The sequence below is a fragment of the Letharia lupina genome, assembly GCF_014066315.1.
Source record: "Letharia lupina isolate WasteWater1 chromosome Unknown contig_20, whole genome shotgun sequence".
Taxonomy (NCBI): Eukaryota; Fungi; Ascomycota; class Lecanoromycetes; order Lecanorales; family Parmeliaceae; genus Letharia; species Letharia lupina.
This window is the reverse complement of record NW_023502989.1, coordinates 872,188-888,127: the sequence shown is the minus strand read 5'-3', so window position 1 is coordinate 888,127 and position 15,940 is coordinate 872,188. Positions and strand designations below refer to the sequence as shown.

The 15,940-nt window shown below is 48.9% G+C and overlaps 6 protein-coding genes across 6 annotated transcripts; 2 read left to right on the top strand and 4 right to left on the bottom strand.

Moving 5' to 3' along the window:
- Window positions 1-284: 284 nt before the first annotated feature.
- HO133_005118 (uncharacterized protein) lies at window positions 285-1,457 on the bottom strand (the record flags this gene model as incomplete). The annotated part of the gene is made up of 2 exons (XM_037296030.1): window positions 285-429; window positions 577-1,457. 2 exons carry the CDS (start codon window positions 1,455-1,457, stop codon window positions 285-287), a joined length of 1,026 nt encoding a protein of 341 aa, XP_037148728.1.
- A 469-nt stretch (window positions 1,458-1,926) lies between these two features.
- On the top strand, window positions 1,927-2,754 carry HO133_005117 (uncharacterized protein; the record flags this gene model as incomplete). Its single annotated transcript, XM_037296029.1, has 5 exons — window positions 1,927-1,946; window positions 2,009-2,131; window positions 2,188-2,299; window positions 2,360-2,584; window positions 2,638-2,754. The coding sequence occupies 5 exons, from the start codon at window positions 1,927-1,929 to the stop codon at window positions 2,752-2,754; spliced, it is 597 nt and encodes a 198-aa protein (XP_037148727.1).
- Window positions 2,755-3,602: 848 nt separating this feature from the next.
- Window positions 3,603-6,282, top strand: HO133_005116 (uncharacterized protein; the record flags this gene model as incomplete). The annotated part of the gene is made up of 3 exons (XM_037296028.1): window positions 3,603-3,853; window positions 3,910-3,996; window positions 4,068-6,282. 3 exons carry the CDS (start codon window positions 3,603-3,605, stop codon window positions 6,280-6,282), a joined length of 2,553 nt encoding a protein of 850 aa, XP_037148726.1.
- Window positions 6,283-6,705: 423 nt separating this feature from the next.
- On the bottom strand, window positions 6,706-11,202 carry HO133_005115 (uncharacterized protein; the record flags this gene model as incomplete). Its single annotated transcript, XM_037296027.1, has 5 exons — window positions 6,706-6,948; window positions 7,014-9,830; window positions 9,885-10,307; window positions 10,366-10,463; window positions 10,515-11,202. The coding sequence occupies 5 exons, from the start codon at window positions 11,200-11,202 to the stop codon at window positions 6,706-6,708; spliced, it is 4,269 nt and encodes a 1,422-aa protein (XP_037148725.1).
- An 806-nt stretch (window positions 11,203-12,008) lies between these two features.
- HO133_005114 (uncharacterized protein) lies at window positions 12,009-13,385 on the bottom strand (the record flags this gene model as incomplete). The annotated part of the gene is made up of 4 exons (XM_037296026.1): window positions 12,009-12,124; window positions 12,178-12,353; window positions 12,404-13,061; window positions 13,112-13,385. 4 exons carry the CDS (start codon window positions 13,383-13,385, stop codon window positions 12,009-12,011), a joined length of 1,224 nt encoding a protein of 407 aa, XP_037148724.1.
- Window positions 13,386-13,763: 378 nt separating this feature from the next.
- Window positions 13,764-15,229, bottom strand: HO133_005113 (uncharacterized protein; the record flags this gene model as incomplete). The annotated part of the gene is made up of 5 exons (XM_037296025.1): window positions 13,764-14,446; window positions 14,496-14,782; window positions 14,838-14,936; window positions 14,988-15,029; window positions 15,078-15,229. The coding sequence occupies 5 exons, from the start codon at window positions 15,227-15,229 to the stop codon at window positions 13,764-13,766; spliced, it is 1,263 nt and encodes a 420-aa protein (XP_037148723.1).
- Window positions 15,230-15,940: the final 711 nt, after the last annotated feature.

Below are 15,940 nucleotides of genomic sequence, written 5' to 3'. Positions count from 1 at the left end.
GCAATGATAGATGGTCTCACATGGTCTCGGACTTTTCAAAGACGGCATGGTCGTCATTTGTCAACAGAACTCAGTCATCAGTCATCACGTCTTGTATGTCATAAGCGTAGATATCAAGATCAGCTCGATATCATTAGGGGTCTCCGAGTGTCTTTATTTTGCAGCGATGCTTACCTAGGTCTAAGTAGAATAGCCGTCTAACCCTACTAACACCCGAGATCTGTGGATCCTTCCAACACCTGGAAGATGATATGTACACCTCTTCGCCGAGAGAGCGTGCCTCGCTATTTCCCAGTCCCAATTGAATATCTGATCTTTTCGTCTGCATTCTTATCCCTTTCTTCTCCCCGCTCCATCCACCGCTCGAGGTCCATTCTCAGGTTTCTCTCCTCCTTTCTCAGAATATCGATTCCCCTCTCTTCACAAGCCCTTGGTGATTTCGGAGTCAGCATTACTCTTCCTGGAGGATCCCTGAGTCGCGAGCCATGTTTTAGGAGCAGAGAAATCATTAGGCATGTTTGACGACTCATAAGACAGCATCAATGGGCTAGAATTGCCTCGGAAAGTATAACATACATCCGTACTTCTTCTCCTGCCATCTTCCCTGCACCTCCGTCCCTCTCGATAGCGAAGTCATCCACTTCCAGTTCTCCAAGCCTCCTGTATACTCTCCTCTTAATCAACGACGTCGGAACCAGAGTAGGGATCCAGCGATCCCACCAAGCAGGGTACAAGCCTAACGATTGCGCGTAGGACTTCAAGGCATTACGCTGGGGCTCATCGGGCATTGATTCTATGTCGGATCGCCGTGGAGGGCCGGCAAAAAGAAATACGCTTTCTTTCCTACTCTTTGACCTCCGTCTCTCCGCTTCTTCGCGCGCTTTTTGCACTTGCTTGGGAATCCATATAGTTCGCGGGACAGCCCCGGTGAAGAAAATAACGATCAACGGGGTAAACCCTCCGCAAATGAGCCATATCAGTGCGAACAGTGGCACTTTGTTGATGTCACGTCGAGTACGGCGGATCAGTTGAAAGTCCGCGCGCGACAGTAGACCATGGCGAACGGCTTGATGAACTTTAGCTTGGCCACTGGAGAAGATATGGTTAGGAAGGGCTCGGGCGAGCTTGTAGTTTGTCCAAATGGCCTTGAGACCGGTTTTGTAGAAGACACCGTAAGCTTTGCCGACACGGAAGTAGTTCTTGTATCTTGGGAGGTCGGGAAGCTTCTCGGGGAGGCTTAAAGGGGGTGGATGTGTGGTGCTAGGAGGATTGAGGGCGACAGATGCTGCCTGAGAGCGTTGAAGTGGGACTCTGGGTTTAGATTTACATTCGCGCGGAGTGGCGTAATTGCGGATTGGGAGGTATAGGGTTTTAGAAGAAGAGATGATGAAACGAGGGGAAAAGAGTATTGGCCCAGATTGAGGTTGGCGACAACGAATGCTGGGACGAAAAAGCATCACGTAGATTCTCACTTGTCAATAATGTTGCTGCAGCGCTTGTTGGCAACTTGAAAATTGAAACAATGCTCCAACAAGAAACAACTCTCGAACGCATCCATGGTCAATGATGATTTGCGACGTGCATTAGTAAAGTAACTGTATCAATGTTAAAGTACTGAGATCATTAGCACTTGTCCTTAATCATTGGGAAACAAAAAAGTTCCCGCAAGCACCTACCCCCCCGCGAAAATTGAAAATTAGAATTTTTAGGAATAAATTCACAATGATGATTATAATTCTCTGAAACTTTTTCATTATTAGAAGATATTATAAAGATTATAATATGGGGTGCTCGCGGGAACTGTGTTTCCCAATGATTAAGAAAAGAGGGGTAGCGTCGCGCATGCGGGCCGTCTCAACGGCCGAATGTGGCTTACATTATGTCGAATTTCTAACAGTGATTTGCCAACTTCAAGATTAAGAGGATATGTCAAGCAAGGCGCAAGGGTACGCACTCTCTTTACAAACTCTGTCTCCAAATCGTATACTGACTCTCGACCTCCTTACAGCAAAGATGCACAGACAAATCCTCGAGGTATCCCTTATGCGCCTTTCGTGGACAAGGTCGAGGACTATGTTTCCTCAAGAGCGGAAGTAGATGGGACGATGAAAAGTTTTCAGGAGATGATATCGTACGCACTTTTCAATTCTGTGACTGGAAAGATGTTGATTGATTTCCGCAATCTAGCAAATACCAGTTTATGGAAGCCAACACACAAAGGCGAAAGGCTGGATTAGATGAGAAAGTACCAGACATACAGAAGACACTGGATACAGTACGGTTTTTGAAGACCCGAAAGGTCTGTTCCATGTCTGGGCGATGTCCTTGATGACTAAATTTCTCAAATTTCGCTGTGCAGCCAGACTCGGATGCCATAGAAGCCACATTCGAGCTGAACGATACTCTTTACGCTAAAGCGCTCGTGCCACCTACGGAAGAGGTCTACTTGTGGTTGGGTGCAAATGTGATGCTCGCATATCCAATCGTAGAAGCGGAGACGCTCCTGGAAGGAAAGCTGTCCGGCGCGCAGCACACGCTTGAGAATTGCGAAGAAGATTTGGATTTCCTAAGAGAGCAGATCACCGTAAGAGCTCTGACTTTATTCAGGGGATCACTCCAGCTGATTCCTGGTTACAGACCTTGGAGGTTGCAACGGCAAGAGTGTACAATTGGGATGTCACAATGAAGAGGAAGGAGAAGGCGGAGTCTGGGGAGGAAGTTGATGGAAAGAAGAAAAGACTGCCAAATGGTTAAGAAGAGGGTTTGGCGAGAATGGAAAATGATATTTGAATTGAAGCGGCATCTAGAGCTGTAGCTTGCAATAAAGCTTCCCACATTGACCCATTGACCCATTGACCCATTATCCTAGTCCAGCGCATCCGATTGCCTGCTAAGTATCCTCATGACTCCATAAGCCAGAGATGAAGCGTTAGAATCATGTTACCCCAGCTCTTATGCTTCAGATCAGTCGTCAAGATTAAAGATTGGCTGGCCAGAGTCACGATTGAAAGATGATTGAGGAAGACGATGCTTGCCTGACTGGTCTGTTGGTGTATGAGTGAGTACAGTATCTGGTGTAAAGTGTTCAAGGTCTACCTTGAAGTACTTTACCTTATCTCATTTCTGATGCACCTCGGCTGTGCGGGAGTAGTAGCCGCTTTGGGAATAGCGATCCAGAGGCTCAAAAAGAGGCAACTACTTAAAGAACGATCCACTCCGGTCGTTTTGCGGTCAGAATAATTCTTTGCCAAGAAATTGTACTTATTGTCTCCCCGTAGGTATTTCGGTATCAAGCATTTCGCGCATTGCTAAATTCGCTACCCAGCTCTCCACACAACACCGACATAACCAGACAACAAAGCATCATTTCTTCCTCCTCACATACATTGACTTACTATTCCCTCTCTTCCACCTACCAGCCACCTTTGGCGCAAGTTTTCCATGTCCACCTTCACCCCCGCTCAAACAAAGCACACGACACCCCACCTGACTTCGCATGCTGGGGGGAAAGGTCCGACAAACGAATAGAAAAAACCACAAAAACACGTAAATTTCTGTACACATGACCACTCAAAGCCTGCGCGTCCAAATATCCATAATCAATGCTGCTGCGACTCCCCACTAGCCTTCATTACCCAATCACCGTCACCGAGCTGCTTAAGCAACCCAACGACCATGTCGACAAGTTCGCACCACTCTTCTCGTACGTCTATGAGACCGAGGTGACAGAAGGTGATAGTCTAGGTAATACATGGCAGACATTGAAGAAATACCCGACTAGGTTTGAATCCAGCGTCGAGGGCGTGCTCATCAACTGGAAAATCGACGAGGGCGCGGTCATCTCCAAGCCAAAGTACGCAGTCCACTATCTATGCCTAGTAGGCTTCAATGTACTGATTCGTACTCAAGTGTGAATATAGCTGAGATCGAGGAACCATGCGCGCACAGCGTCCAGTTTGGTGGAATGTGCGTTACCTGCGGCAAGGACATGAGAGAGTAAGTCACGGAAAGCTCCGTCTGTCATTGCAAGCTTCATGGTGGCAAATGCTAATCCCTCATCTTCAAAGGTCATCCTATGTGACCGAGCAACTCGATTCCTCGAGAGCGACAATAAATATGGTTCACAACAATGTCTCGCTCACCATCAGCGAAAATGAAGCAGCAAGAGCAGATGACGAAGCCAAAAGGCGTTTGCTAGCTTCGAAAAAACTGTCCCTCGTTGTCGATTTAGACCAGACCATCATTCAGGCTACAGTTGACCCTACGGTCGCCGACTGGCAGAAAGATGGGCACAACCCAAACCACGACGCGGTCAAAGACGTTCGCGCATTCCTCCTGAAAGACGATGGACCGGGAAATAGAGGATGTTGGTACTATATCAAACTTCGTCCTGGGCTCAAAGGCTTCTTGGAAAATGTTTCAAAGATATACGAGCTACACATCTACACCATGGGCACAAGGGCCTACGCGAAGAATATTGCAAACATAATAGATCCCGAGCACAAAATATTTGGCGATCGAATACTGTCTCGGGATGAGAGTGGAAGCTCCACTGCTAAAAATCTGCAACGCCTCTTCCCCGTGGATACAAAGATGGTAGTCATCATTGACGACAGGGGGGACGTTTGGAAATGGAGTCCGAATCTTATCAAAGTTACACCATATGACTTTTTCGTCGGTATCGGGGACATTAATTCCAGCTTCTTGCCCAAGAAGCCTGGACCGAAACCGTCGCAGAAGGCAGCGGCCATTGCAGGCCCCGAGCCCCGTGACGATCAAACTGAAGGTGCTACCAAGGAGGAGCTTCAGCCTACAATCAACGGCAATACAAGTCAGGAACTGGCGACCCCATCTGCTGGAGAGTCGGAGGCTCCAGCAGCCAATAATGTCTCAGCACTGGAGCAGCTAGTAGCGATGGGTGGTGGTAATGATCCAGCGACAAGGCATGCGCAAACAACCCGCCAGGATGAGGCTTTAGCGGCTCAACTTGAGGACCGGCCCTTGCTCCAGAAGCAGAAGCAATTAGAGGCGGAAGATGCTGCGACAGGGTCCGCCGCAGCAAAGGAAGATGGAGATTCTGGCAACGCATCTCCTTCTTCAGACGATTCTAGTGAACCAGACAAGCCGAAGCATAACCTCCTCCATGACCACGACCGTGAGCTCTTCCAGCTCGAAGAGTCTCTCCATAAAGTCCACACCGAGTTCTACGACATCTATTACCGCCGACTATCCGACGCGCAAGGTGGCCGTCTGGGGCAACTCCGAGGTGGGCAGAAACGCAAGTTACCAAGCGAGAAATCCGATCTGGACCTCGTGCCGGACATCGAGACAGTTTTGCCCTCGGTGAAATCAAAAGTCCTCGCCGGAGTTGTTATCGTCTTTTCAGGTGTTGTTCCTCTAGGCGTGGATGTTGGAAGCACTGATTCAGCGATTCTGGCAAGAAGCTTCGGCGCTCGGATCGAGGAAAATGTTGGCAGGTCGACTACGCATGTTGTTGCGGCAAGAAATCGAACCCTGAAAGTCAGAAAAGCGATCAAACGAGGCAAAGGCAGGATCAAAATTGTCAACCCCCAGTGGCTCACAGACTCTATCCACCGCTGGTCGAAAGTAGACGAGAGGCCTTATCTTCTTGATACAGAAGAAAAGAACGGTCCTCACGAAGATGACGACGATATTCTTAGCGAGAGTGAATCACCCGCTGCCAGCGAAAGTGGAGAGGAAACGGACACCAGTAGTAGGCCATCCAAGCCCACACTCACCCTGAAAACCAAACCAAACCAAAGTCATGTCGACACGGACGAATCTGACTTCGAAGATGTCGCTCTCGCGGAAATTGACGTGGATGAAGCTAGCCCCGTTGGTGGTACGAATGAGGATTGGAGCGGCATGAATGACGAGCTTGCTGAGTTCCTAGGTAGTGACGCCGAAGACAGTGACGGAGACAGCGTCGCTAGTAGGGATACTAAAGGTAGTTGGAAGCTGGGGATGCGCGGTAAAAAGAGAGGAAGAGAGGAGAACGATAGCGGTGATGAGAGTGAAGATGGCAACGCTGGAAAGGTGAAGAAGAAGCAAGCGGTTGGGAATGGCCTAACATCTTTGAGCCAGACGACTATGGCCGAGCCTGACGGGGACGAGGATGAGAAAGATGATGGTGAGGAGGAGGCTGGAGTTGGAGCAGTAGTGAATGGGGAAAAAGAGGAGGGAGATGGGTGGAGCGAGTTTGAGGATGAATTGGAGAGAGAATTGGAGAAGGACGGAAGTGAAGACCACGGCGAGGGTTAGCATCGCCCTTGTTGCTCGTGCATGAATAACATTCAGTGTGTACATACTTTAGCGATTCTGGCGTGCCCGATGTGGCATGATTGAAAGCATGCATGCATTGAGTCTTGATACCAAAAGACGACCTCTCTCCAACAAAGTTTTTCTCATCCTAGTCATCCGCCGAAACGGTCCGGAGATAGCAAGTTTGTGACATTATATTCCATATGGCAGATCCTGTGATGGAGTTGAGAGGCATAAACCTACTTTATTTTGACGCCGTCACCCTATCCGCAGATGTTCCTGTTCTACCCATCATTCCATCATTCCATCGTTATCCAGGGCAATGCTCCCGCTCGCTCAAAATACTACAGTAATTCCATGAAAAGCAAGCCTGCTACCCGACGACCTCATCCCAGAGACTACCACACCATCAACCACAATTACTCAGGCCCCCAAATCTAGACTTTGCCTTCCCATTCCCTCTCCGACCTGAAGGCTCTTTCTAGGCTCCCACTCTGCAATCCGTCTTGCCAACTCCGGATCACTCTCGTCACCAATGAATGTCCATTCCTCATTGGCACCGTCGGCCGTATCATCATTAGCCGAATCGGTGCGATGCTTGATCAGGGTTTTTGCATATTCCAGGTCACGATAAATGGCTTTGATTGCCGTCCCTACGCCGTCTTCCTGGGATCGGTTAGCGGTGCGTTCAATTGAGAAAGGAAAGGATCCAAACAGGGTATGTGGCTTACCTTGCGAATCTGCTCCCCCAAGGTTTGCGCCTTGCTGATCATGCGCTGGCTGTGAGTCGCTTCCCACAATGCTCTCGAGAACACACTGACATTGACCTTCTTCATGCATGTGCCCACACCAAGATCCTCTATCCTGGATCCAAAGAAGAATTGGTCGCCAAAGAAGGGCTTGATAATCGTGGGTAGTCCGGCGCGCAGACTAGCGCCCGTTGTACCAGCACCACCGTGGTGAACAGCTGCGTCGATCTGCTTGAACAGCCAATCATGTGGCGCGGACGTGATCTGGTGTATCTCTGCAGGAAGAGGCACTTCGGCGACAGTAGCGTCCCGGTTGCCCAAACGGTCAGACCAGCCTTTAGAGAGGATGCAGCGAACATCTGCCTTCAATACAGATTCCACTACAGTCTTTGTCAGAGCAGCGGGATCGGAGACGACAATGGAGCCAAAGCCGATGTAAACTAATTTCTTCTCATGGGCCCGCGCTCTCGCGATGAATTCGATGAGGGCGGGCGGTGGCGACCAATCAGAAGCCTCGTCGAGGAACCAATATCCTGTGACTCGGATCCAATCGCTGAAGTCGAGCGGGGGGACAACAACGGAAGGACTGAAGTTGTAGAGGAAGGGAACTTTGTTAGGTTGCAGTTTATCGAGACTGGTGCTGCGAAGCCCAAGTTCCTTCTTGCGCCAGCGATTGATTTGGCCAGCTGTCGACTTCCAAAAGATGTTGTCGAACATGACATAGGTGAGATAGTTATATGCGCCACCCATCTTGTGGTCGGGGACGGCAAAAGCGTGAGGGTAAGCTCTGGTGCGTGTCCAGGGCATGGCGAAAGCTCGGAAGTAGGGAATACCTAGAGCTTCTGCGATATGGATGCCGGCCATGGCGCTAGGGCTCTCAATGAGTATATCTGTATCTTGGCAAGCTTTCCAGGCTGATGTAAGAAGCTCGTCGATCCAGCCTCGGAATTTAACGGAAGCTTCTCTCAGGAAGGAATACGTAAACATTCCATTCTCCACGCAAATCCTCATCAGCTCAGCCGGATCACCGTCGACAGTCGCAAATTCTATTCCGTGCTTCGTGACCCAACCTTTGAACTCTGCGTGGGTTGCAATCTTTGGTCTATGTCCCTCTTCCAAAAGCCTTTTGCAGAGGGCAATATACGGTTGGACGTCCCCTCTTGATCCAATGGTAAGACATGTGATTCGAAGAGATTCGGTTGGCTTGAAATTGAGGATCGATGCTTGAGGGTCGTCAAAAAACATCGGCGGTGCTTCTTGCGCATGCTCGACATAATTCATTCTCTCTGGAGATTTGAGCTGGTGGGTCTTATGGCCGGCTTGCCTCGCTTCTTGTAGCATCTTATTCTCGGCTTTGGCTGTCTCGGCTTCTCCCTTGTCTTCTTGCGTCAACAACCCGGAGTCTTGCAAAAAACCAATCGACCCCAATCTCTCCAAGATGGTGACTGCGCAATCGTCTCGGGCTTCGGGCCGAGAGAATTCAAAGAAGAGCTCTTCATGAGCACGGATGACAATGACAAGCCCCGAGTAGCCGAACCTAAAGCCTTTCTCCTTGTCCACAGTCTCGATGTCCTTAAGCGGCAGCACCATCGTTGTTCTGGTACCCTTGAGAAGACTTCTGTAGCAGACGTTCTTGTTGCTGACATATATCTTGCCATAGAGAGGTAGCACACGCTGTAAATACCCGAAGTAAGTTGCTTGTAGCTTCTCGGATGCTGGTAGTGCGAAATGCTCCCTAAAGCGGTCACCATACTTCGTGGGATTGTTCTCATCATCAAGATCCTGAAGTCGATCATCGGATAAGACGCCTTCTGCATCACTGTAGTGTTTCCGGCCTCCGGCCCAGATACCGGACATCTTCTCCACGTAGCTTATAGACTCAGTGGCCAGTAAATTACTCATTCTCTTTGATCGAGATCGAAGATAGCCGGCAAAACCCGCTGCTCTTTGCAAAGGATATGCACCTACCTTGACAAGTTGGTGGAGTGTGGGTGAAGAGTTGGACTGCAAAGGTTGATTGCTCTTTGGATCACCGCCTCTTGGGCTTTCTACACCGCTTTGCTCCTTATAAGTCCTGGTTGGAGGACAATTTTTGATATGCGCATCAATGGAGTTGGAGCGTGCCGAGTCCACTGACCGTTTTCCTTTGCTGTCTTGATCTGATGTTGGAGAACCGTGGAGACGCTGGATGGTTGGAGATTGGAAGACATCACTTCGATTCAGAATCTGGCTACCTGAAGCTTGCGTCTCCTCGCTCGAAACGTGGGGCGCAGAAGACTTGGGACCCTGCTCAAGTGAGTGAACAAAGGAATCAGTGGATCCTTGTGGCGCGGTGGGTTGTGCCTTAGTTCCCGGGTGCCTTTTTGTCAATCTGTTTCTGCTAGTGCTCGCACTTCTTCTACCTCGTTCAAAGCTGGTACGACTGGGATATCTGGCTGGAAAGTCTATGCTCTTTCGACTCGCGTCTATGCTTTTCTGGCTTAAGTCCATGCTACGTCTTCCCCAATCGCCACTCACGCGAGGACTGACTTGCCCACTATCTGTTGGAGAGAATGGGACAAGCGTCGCGCGAACGCTATCAGGCAAAATGGGTGTTGCTGGGTCCAAGGGACTGCTCGCTTTCAGATCATAAGATTTTTTCTTTTTAGGAAGCTGAGAGCTATCGCGCGAACGAAAATCGTCATGTACTGGGGAACGAGACAGAATGTCTCGGGGAATCTTTTGCGCAGTTGTGTCGTTCACAACGGTGTGTAGGACATGAAAAGCGTCGTGTCCGAAGTCGAAGAATGAGAAGAAGTACTTGTTTCGTATGTCAGCATCAGAATAAAAGCTAGCAGAGTAGAGCTTTCACACCTCTTCAACAGCGTACGTTTCGTCACTGTCTACTACGCGGATCTTGAGGGTCTCTGCGAGCCCACTGACCGGGCTTTCTTCGACATCAATGACATTTTCAACAGGCAGAGATATTTTGACGCTATCGCCATCATTGTGAGAACGAAAAATAACCTTCTGGAGCGTCTTAACCCATTCCTTTGCGCTGGTAGCACTATCTGCCCTGAAATGGTACACACGTTGGTCCGTGACAATGGTGAAATCTTTACCTTTCTCTGAGGCAGATATGCCGTAGCGTAGGTCGATATTGCCACTTGGGAAGTAGAGACGCGACTGATCAGTATAGTATGATAAAACATCTCCCTTCAAGACAAACCAATATCGGTGGAATTTTGGGTTCTGTTTGCCTCTTTTGAAGAGATGCCCAGACTTGGCGGTCACGTTCTGCTCGTGTGTGAGCCCAGACATGGTAGAGATTCTGACGATGTTGGGGCTAGCTCACAGATTTCTTGGGCAGGTATGAGTAGAAACAAATATGGTTCTGGGTGATATACATATACCCTTGGAGTAGAACACTTTGTAAAAGCCAGCAAGGATATTCTACAAAATTATCAGCGCGTTGATACGAATCTGTAGTATCGTTTCAAATACCTGATACCACCTCTTCGGGTCTCTCAAAGCCAAATATCTCCATCAGCCGAGTCACCAGGCTGGTAGGAGCCTCCTTGCCAACTACATCATGGCTTTCTTCTGCACCGGTATTTTTGATGCCCGGGAGTTGGGTGGAAGTAATTAGCTCGGCCTGTGCTTCCAGCATCATGCTCATCACAGGTGCATCCCGTGGGGTGACACCTGCTGGACTTTCGTGCTGGTTCAACACTTCACTTGATGGCAACCGCAAACTTTGGGACATGTAAGTTTTCTCTTTGATCGTCCGTAGATCTAGCTTTGGTAATGGACGAAGGCCTTTGTGCTCAGAAAAATTTCCTTGTGGCCTCCCGGACTTTTCTCTCGAAAGGTTGTCCTCATGCTGCTTGTCCAAGTGTGTCTGAGTCCGAGGGTGGTTGGACTGCTCATCGACACCGCCTGAAATGGCTGACGCTTGGTTTTCGTCGTTGCTATCACTGCTTTCTTCTTCTTCGAAACGAGCATTGAAGTCAACTTTGGACCCAGCCGCAGCGATCATGGAGAAAACGGATTGGTTCATATGTTGAGCAGGCTCGCCTTTAGCAGCTGTGACATCCTCTTGCGCATCTTCTCCTTCCTTCAATCTTGCTGGATACTGTACTGACGAAGCTCGGAGTGGCTTCCTTTTCTTGGTAAACTTTCGGCCAGCCATTTTGTGGAGATCGTGTTCGTGAGCCATATCGAGAGCTGTATGTACGCATGTATCCACGAGTGTAGGATGATATGGGTCATAGAACTATAAGTGGAGGCAGCGATTTTTGGAGCATGCGAGGCTTCGTTGTGCTACCACTTGGTTCAGGTGATGCGCGATAAGGATGAACATGTGTCAGCCGGTTCATGACGGCTGTGGCAAGCTTTGGATGACAGGAAAGTTGTATGAGGCAGGTATCATTCAGTTAACCAGATAGTCAAGACTGTCTACTGGGAGAATATTGTTGAATGTTGGTACTTCAGGTTCACAGAGAATCACGGACATAAAAATAAAAAAACGGTTACTGTAGGCTGTAGCTGCAGATCAATGCGGGCCTACTTTTATCTTAGCTAAGGTAACTCTAGCAGGACTGGTGGGGCTACAAGTACCTAAAGTACCTACCCACCTACCTACCTACCTACTTAGGTCCTACGATTCTGGACTACATAGTATCCTAAGACACAACGACACGACAACGCGCGAAATTTCATTTGAAGAGCTGTGTTTCTTACTCTAAAATACAAGCGGTCTTTACACTTGCCAAGGATCAAACAGAAGGTGAATACATGAGGAAATCCTGTCAATCACCGCATGTGCCTGTGAGTCACCCGGTACGCAAGAGTAAAGTACAGAAGAGACGCAAAGAATGTGGTGCCGCAACTCCCTTTCCCGCCAACCCTTGAGTTCTCTAGTGAGCATATTGGGCTACAATTTTCTTTCCAAACCCCCATGACTGACATCAGTCCCTCGCCTAATGTACACATGTCTTACTGCGTGGCCAGAGCGAGACCAACGCTGTTGCTGCCAAGATCGTACACGGAATACCATCTCCTCAAAAAGGCGTCACCAAGGATTGCCAATGGGCCAACGGGCTCGGGGAAGTCTGTACATTACACATTAGCTTGATTATGTGAATGAGAGACGAGGCGGACTCACCCATGCCGAAGAAAGACGAGATGCAGGAACCTTGAACTTCGAGGATGTAATCATACGGACCGATCGTGAAGTTCTGACCGGTGAGAGTGAATGACATATCGGGGAGCTCGTCCCTCTTCGAGCACTCGACAGTGTATTGACCATTGTAGCCCTTCTTTGCACCGATCTCCTTGTTGCTGTTCTAGATTAGCATCAAGCGGTGGGATGGGAGGAAGTCGTCACTCACAGAAGCTCAGCCAGGGTGGATGGAAGAGCGATCAGAGAGGTTCCAGTGTCCAGGATGATACCGGTGTTGTCAAGCTCAGCCGTTGCATCGCCAAAAGTGATGGCATCAAGGTCGACTTCCCAGTATGCCTTGCGTCTCAATGGAATCTTGGTCATCTTGCCAGTGTAGTGATCCTTGTTCACGCCACCAAACATGGCCTCAGATTCGTCGCCCTCACCGTTGTTGGTGTTACTGAGGTAGAAAGAGACAACAGGCTCGTCGAGAAGGCCTTGGTCAATCATGTTGTAGAAGGGTGGAACGATCTTGTTAACGCTGATAGTGTCATAGCCGAGACCCATGATTCCATCAAAGCGACCGAAGGCAAAAGCAAGGCCAGGTTCTTGAGTAGCTTCAGCAAAGTCCTGGTTCTTGATCTTGATGTCGCCAATCTGGAGGGTGTCCTGTGAGATGAAGCCGCTTAAGCTGCCCGAACCATATCGAATCTCAAACTCGGAACCATTCTTCTTGTACGTTGATGATGCAGATGAGTCGTACTTGGTATGAAGATAGCAAGCAATGGATCCACACTCAGTTGATGGGACCCAGAGGTTGGAGGAACCAGTGTCCAGGACTACTTTGAATTTTTGCGGTGGGTTGCCGATGGCGATTTCAGAGAAGTCTAGAGCCATGTCAGATTCAAAATAGTCGAAATGATGTGGTAAAACAAACATTGAGCATTCAAGAAATTTGAGACAGGTACTGGGTGGTCGTCTTGATCCAAATGGATTGAGGTGTCCTTGAACATCTCTTCTTCGTGTGCTTCGGGTCGGATACCCATGAACTTTTGGCCAGAATACTTCTTGTAAAGAGACTTGGCATGTGTGGTAATATCGGCATGCTCGAGCTGCGCGGATAGAGGCACCTTCTCGAGCTTCAGCTTGTGGACGCCGCAGTTCGCCAGGCCGGCAAAGGCCGCTGCGGCAAAGAGGAGACCGCTCTTCATGTTCGAATACCAATTAGCTGTATAAAGTAGGACAGTACAACAGTTGGGATGAAAAGTGCTGATGTAGATGGCAGAGGGTTGTTGATGGAGGGAAGTTGGGAGGTTGGGCGATGATGATGGCGGTTGCCTGCCACCGCTCCTGCGCAACTAGACTAGCGCTTGTGGGACCCCTGTTATGGAGCGCCAAGCAACAAAACCTGATCACACGAGCAATACTCCTGATGAACAGCATCGCGACTTTTGATGGTATACTCTGTGTGATCATTCATGTCTGTCATGCTGAGATCCGATCACTTGTGATGGCAAGGTTGTCGAGACTCTAGCCCTAAAGGCAGATCTTGTGGTGGAAAAGACTTAAGCATGTAACGCTGGAAGATGCTACTTGTAGAAATCGAATTTGACATCGCTTGCCTCCCCCTTCACTTGGCTCGAATAAGCATCCTCCAAATCCGATTGAATGATGTTGTATCTGTTCTTTCTGACAGCCCTCAATCCCGCCTCTTGCATAATGGCCGCTATTATTGCTCCTGATAATGGATCATTGCGGATGATGAGAGAATCCAAGTCAACCTCGGGCGAAAGTGACATCTTCGCGGAAATGGTCGTGAAAATCAATCGTCTTTCGCGACGGTCTCGTAATGAAGGGAATTCAATCTTTCGGTCCAGACGACCTGGGCGTAGTAGAGCAGGATCCAAAGTGTCGGCTCGGTTTGTAGCCATGATGACTTTGACATTGCTGGTCTGGTCAAAGCCATCCATCTGGTTCAGTAGCTCCAGCAAAATGCGCTGCACCTCTCGGTCTGCACCCGTCTGAGCATCGAACCGTTTCGTTGCTATAGCATCAATCTCATCGATGAAAATGATGGCAGGCGAGTTTTCTCTCGCCATTCGGAAAACATCGCGCACCATACGGGGTCCCTCTCCCAGGTATTTTTGTACGAACTCTGAGCCCACGACGCGAATGAAGTTTGCCGTTGTGCTGTTGGCCACCGCTTTGACCAGCATGGTCTTGCCAGTGCCGGGAGGACCGTACAGGAGAACACCACGAGGCGGATCAATCCCTGCTGGTCATCAGCAACGCCCTGATACTTGAGAATAACATGTACCCACCAATTTGCTTGTAGAGGTCAAAATGCGTCAATGGCAGCTCCACAGCTTCCCGAATCTCCTGCTTCTGCATATCCAAGCCCCCAACATCTGCGTATGTCACATCGGGCTTTTCGTGAGCACCGAGCATGGCTATAGATGAATCGGCTTCAGGCGGCAGTATGTCAACGAGAGAATTTGAGTGACGGTGAAGGGCGACAGATGATGATGGCTTGAGCTTTTCTCGATCGAGGGTGGAAAGGATGCGGACAACATAGTTTGAACCTGTTGATGATTGCACGATACCGGTGCTGTCCGTATGTCAGTCGTCATGGCGGGAAGAATCACTATTGGGGGCTTGCGTACTTCTGATCGATTGCTTCCATGAATTGGCCGATGACCAAGGGAACACTCTGTATCCGCTTGATTTCTTCCTGAGCTCGTACCAGCTCTCTCTTCAGGCTCCTGCTATCCGTTCAGGTACCGATCTCTGAGAGTCACATGCCACAGGCTTACCTCTGCTCATCCTTAATGTATTCTTCTTGTAGGTTGATGTACCTATTTGAAGTTTAGCTCGGTATGATCATCATGAGCGTTGAGGCTTACTCGAGATGTCTTTGAAGTCTCTTCAGTGTCGAGTATTCATCGCTATCATCGTTAATGATGCCTTCGATGTCGATGCTTGGTATATTCGATGGCGTTTGCCTCTTGTGCGGTGGAATCACATTCAGCGGATGTTCCACAGCAACTTCGCCCATGATGTATATGGGTGTTGTCGTCCAAGTGAGAAGTCGTCCGATACTCTAAAGGGTATGAATTGCTTCGTGCAGGGACTGAGCATGTTGTTTCTGGGAGTTGTCAAAAACGAGCTAATCGAAAGGAGTATGTATGTCTTGGCACGGAAGTGTGATGGAAGAACAATCTCCAGGAGCAGATTCACACGATCCAGCGAGGTGAGTAGTATACCAGTATGGATTTCAATATGAATTCATAACACTGTATTCTATTCACAATTGCTCTTTGGAGTACGTTATCTACTATCTACAATATATGAAATACCATACGGAGAAACGCTCTCTCTCGTCTAGTCATAATGGAAATTCCTGGACTTCCAGATAGAGCATGCAGGCCGCCAGGAGGGTATAGTTACATTGTGCGTCCACATTCTCGTGAATTGATCGGCAAAGGTGCAAATGAGCAATAGCTATGATGATAAGTAGAGTTCACAACAATTTTAGGGTCAAGAGACAAGTGCGATGCCACGCTATGGACATTCGTATCTAAGCCCGCTGTAACAAATTAGCACGAGACAATATGTAGATATAAATGCAAAAGTAACCAAACCTAATACTATTATAATATTTTCTGCTGGCTTCGCAGGATCAACGGAAGTGCTTGGCCGTCTGCCGTTTCATGACAGTCAGAGCGGAGCGGCGACTGAGAGGCAATCAGGCAAAGCAAGCAAGCGA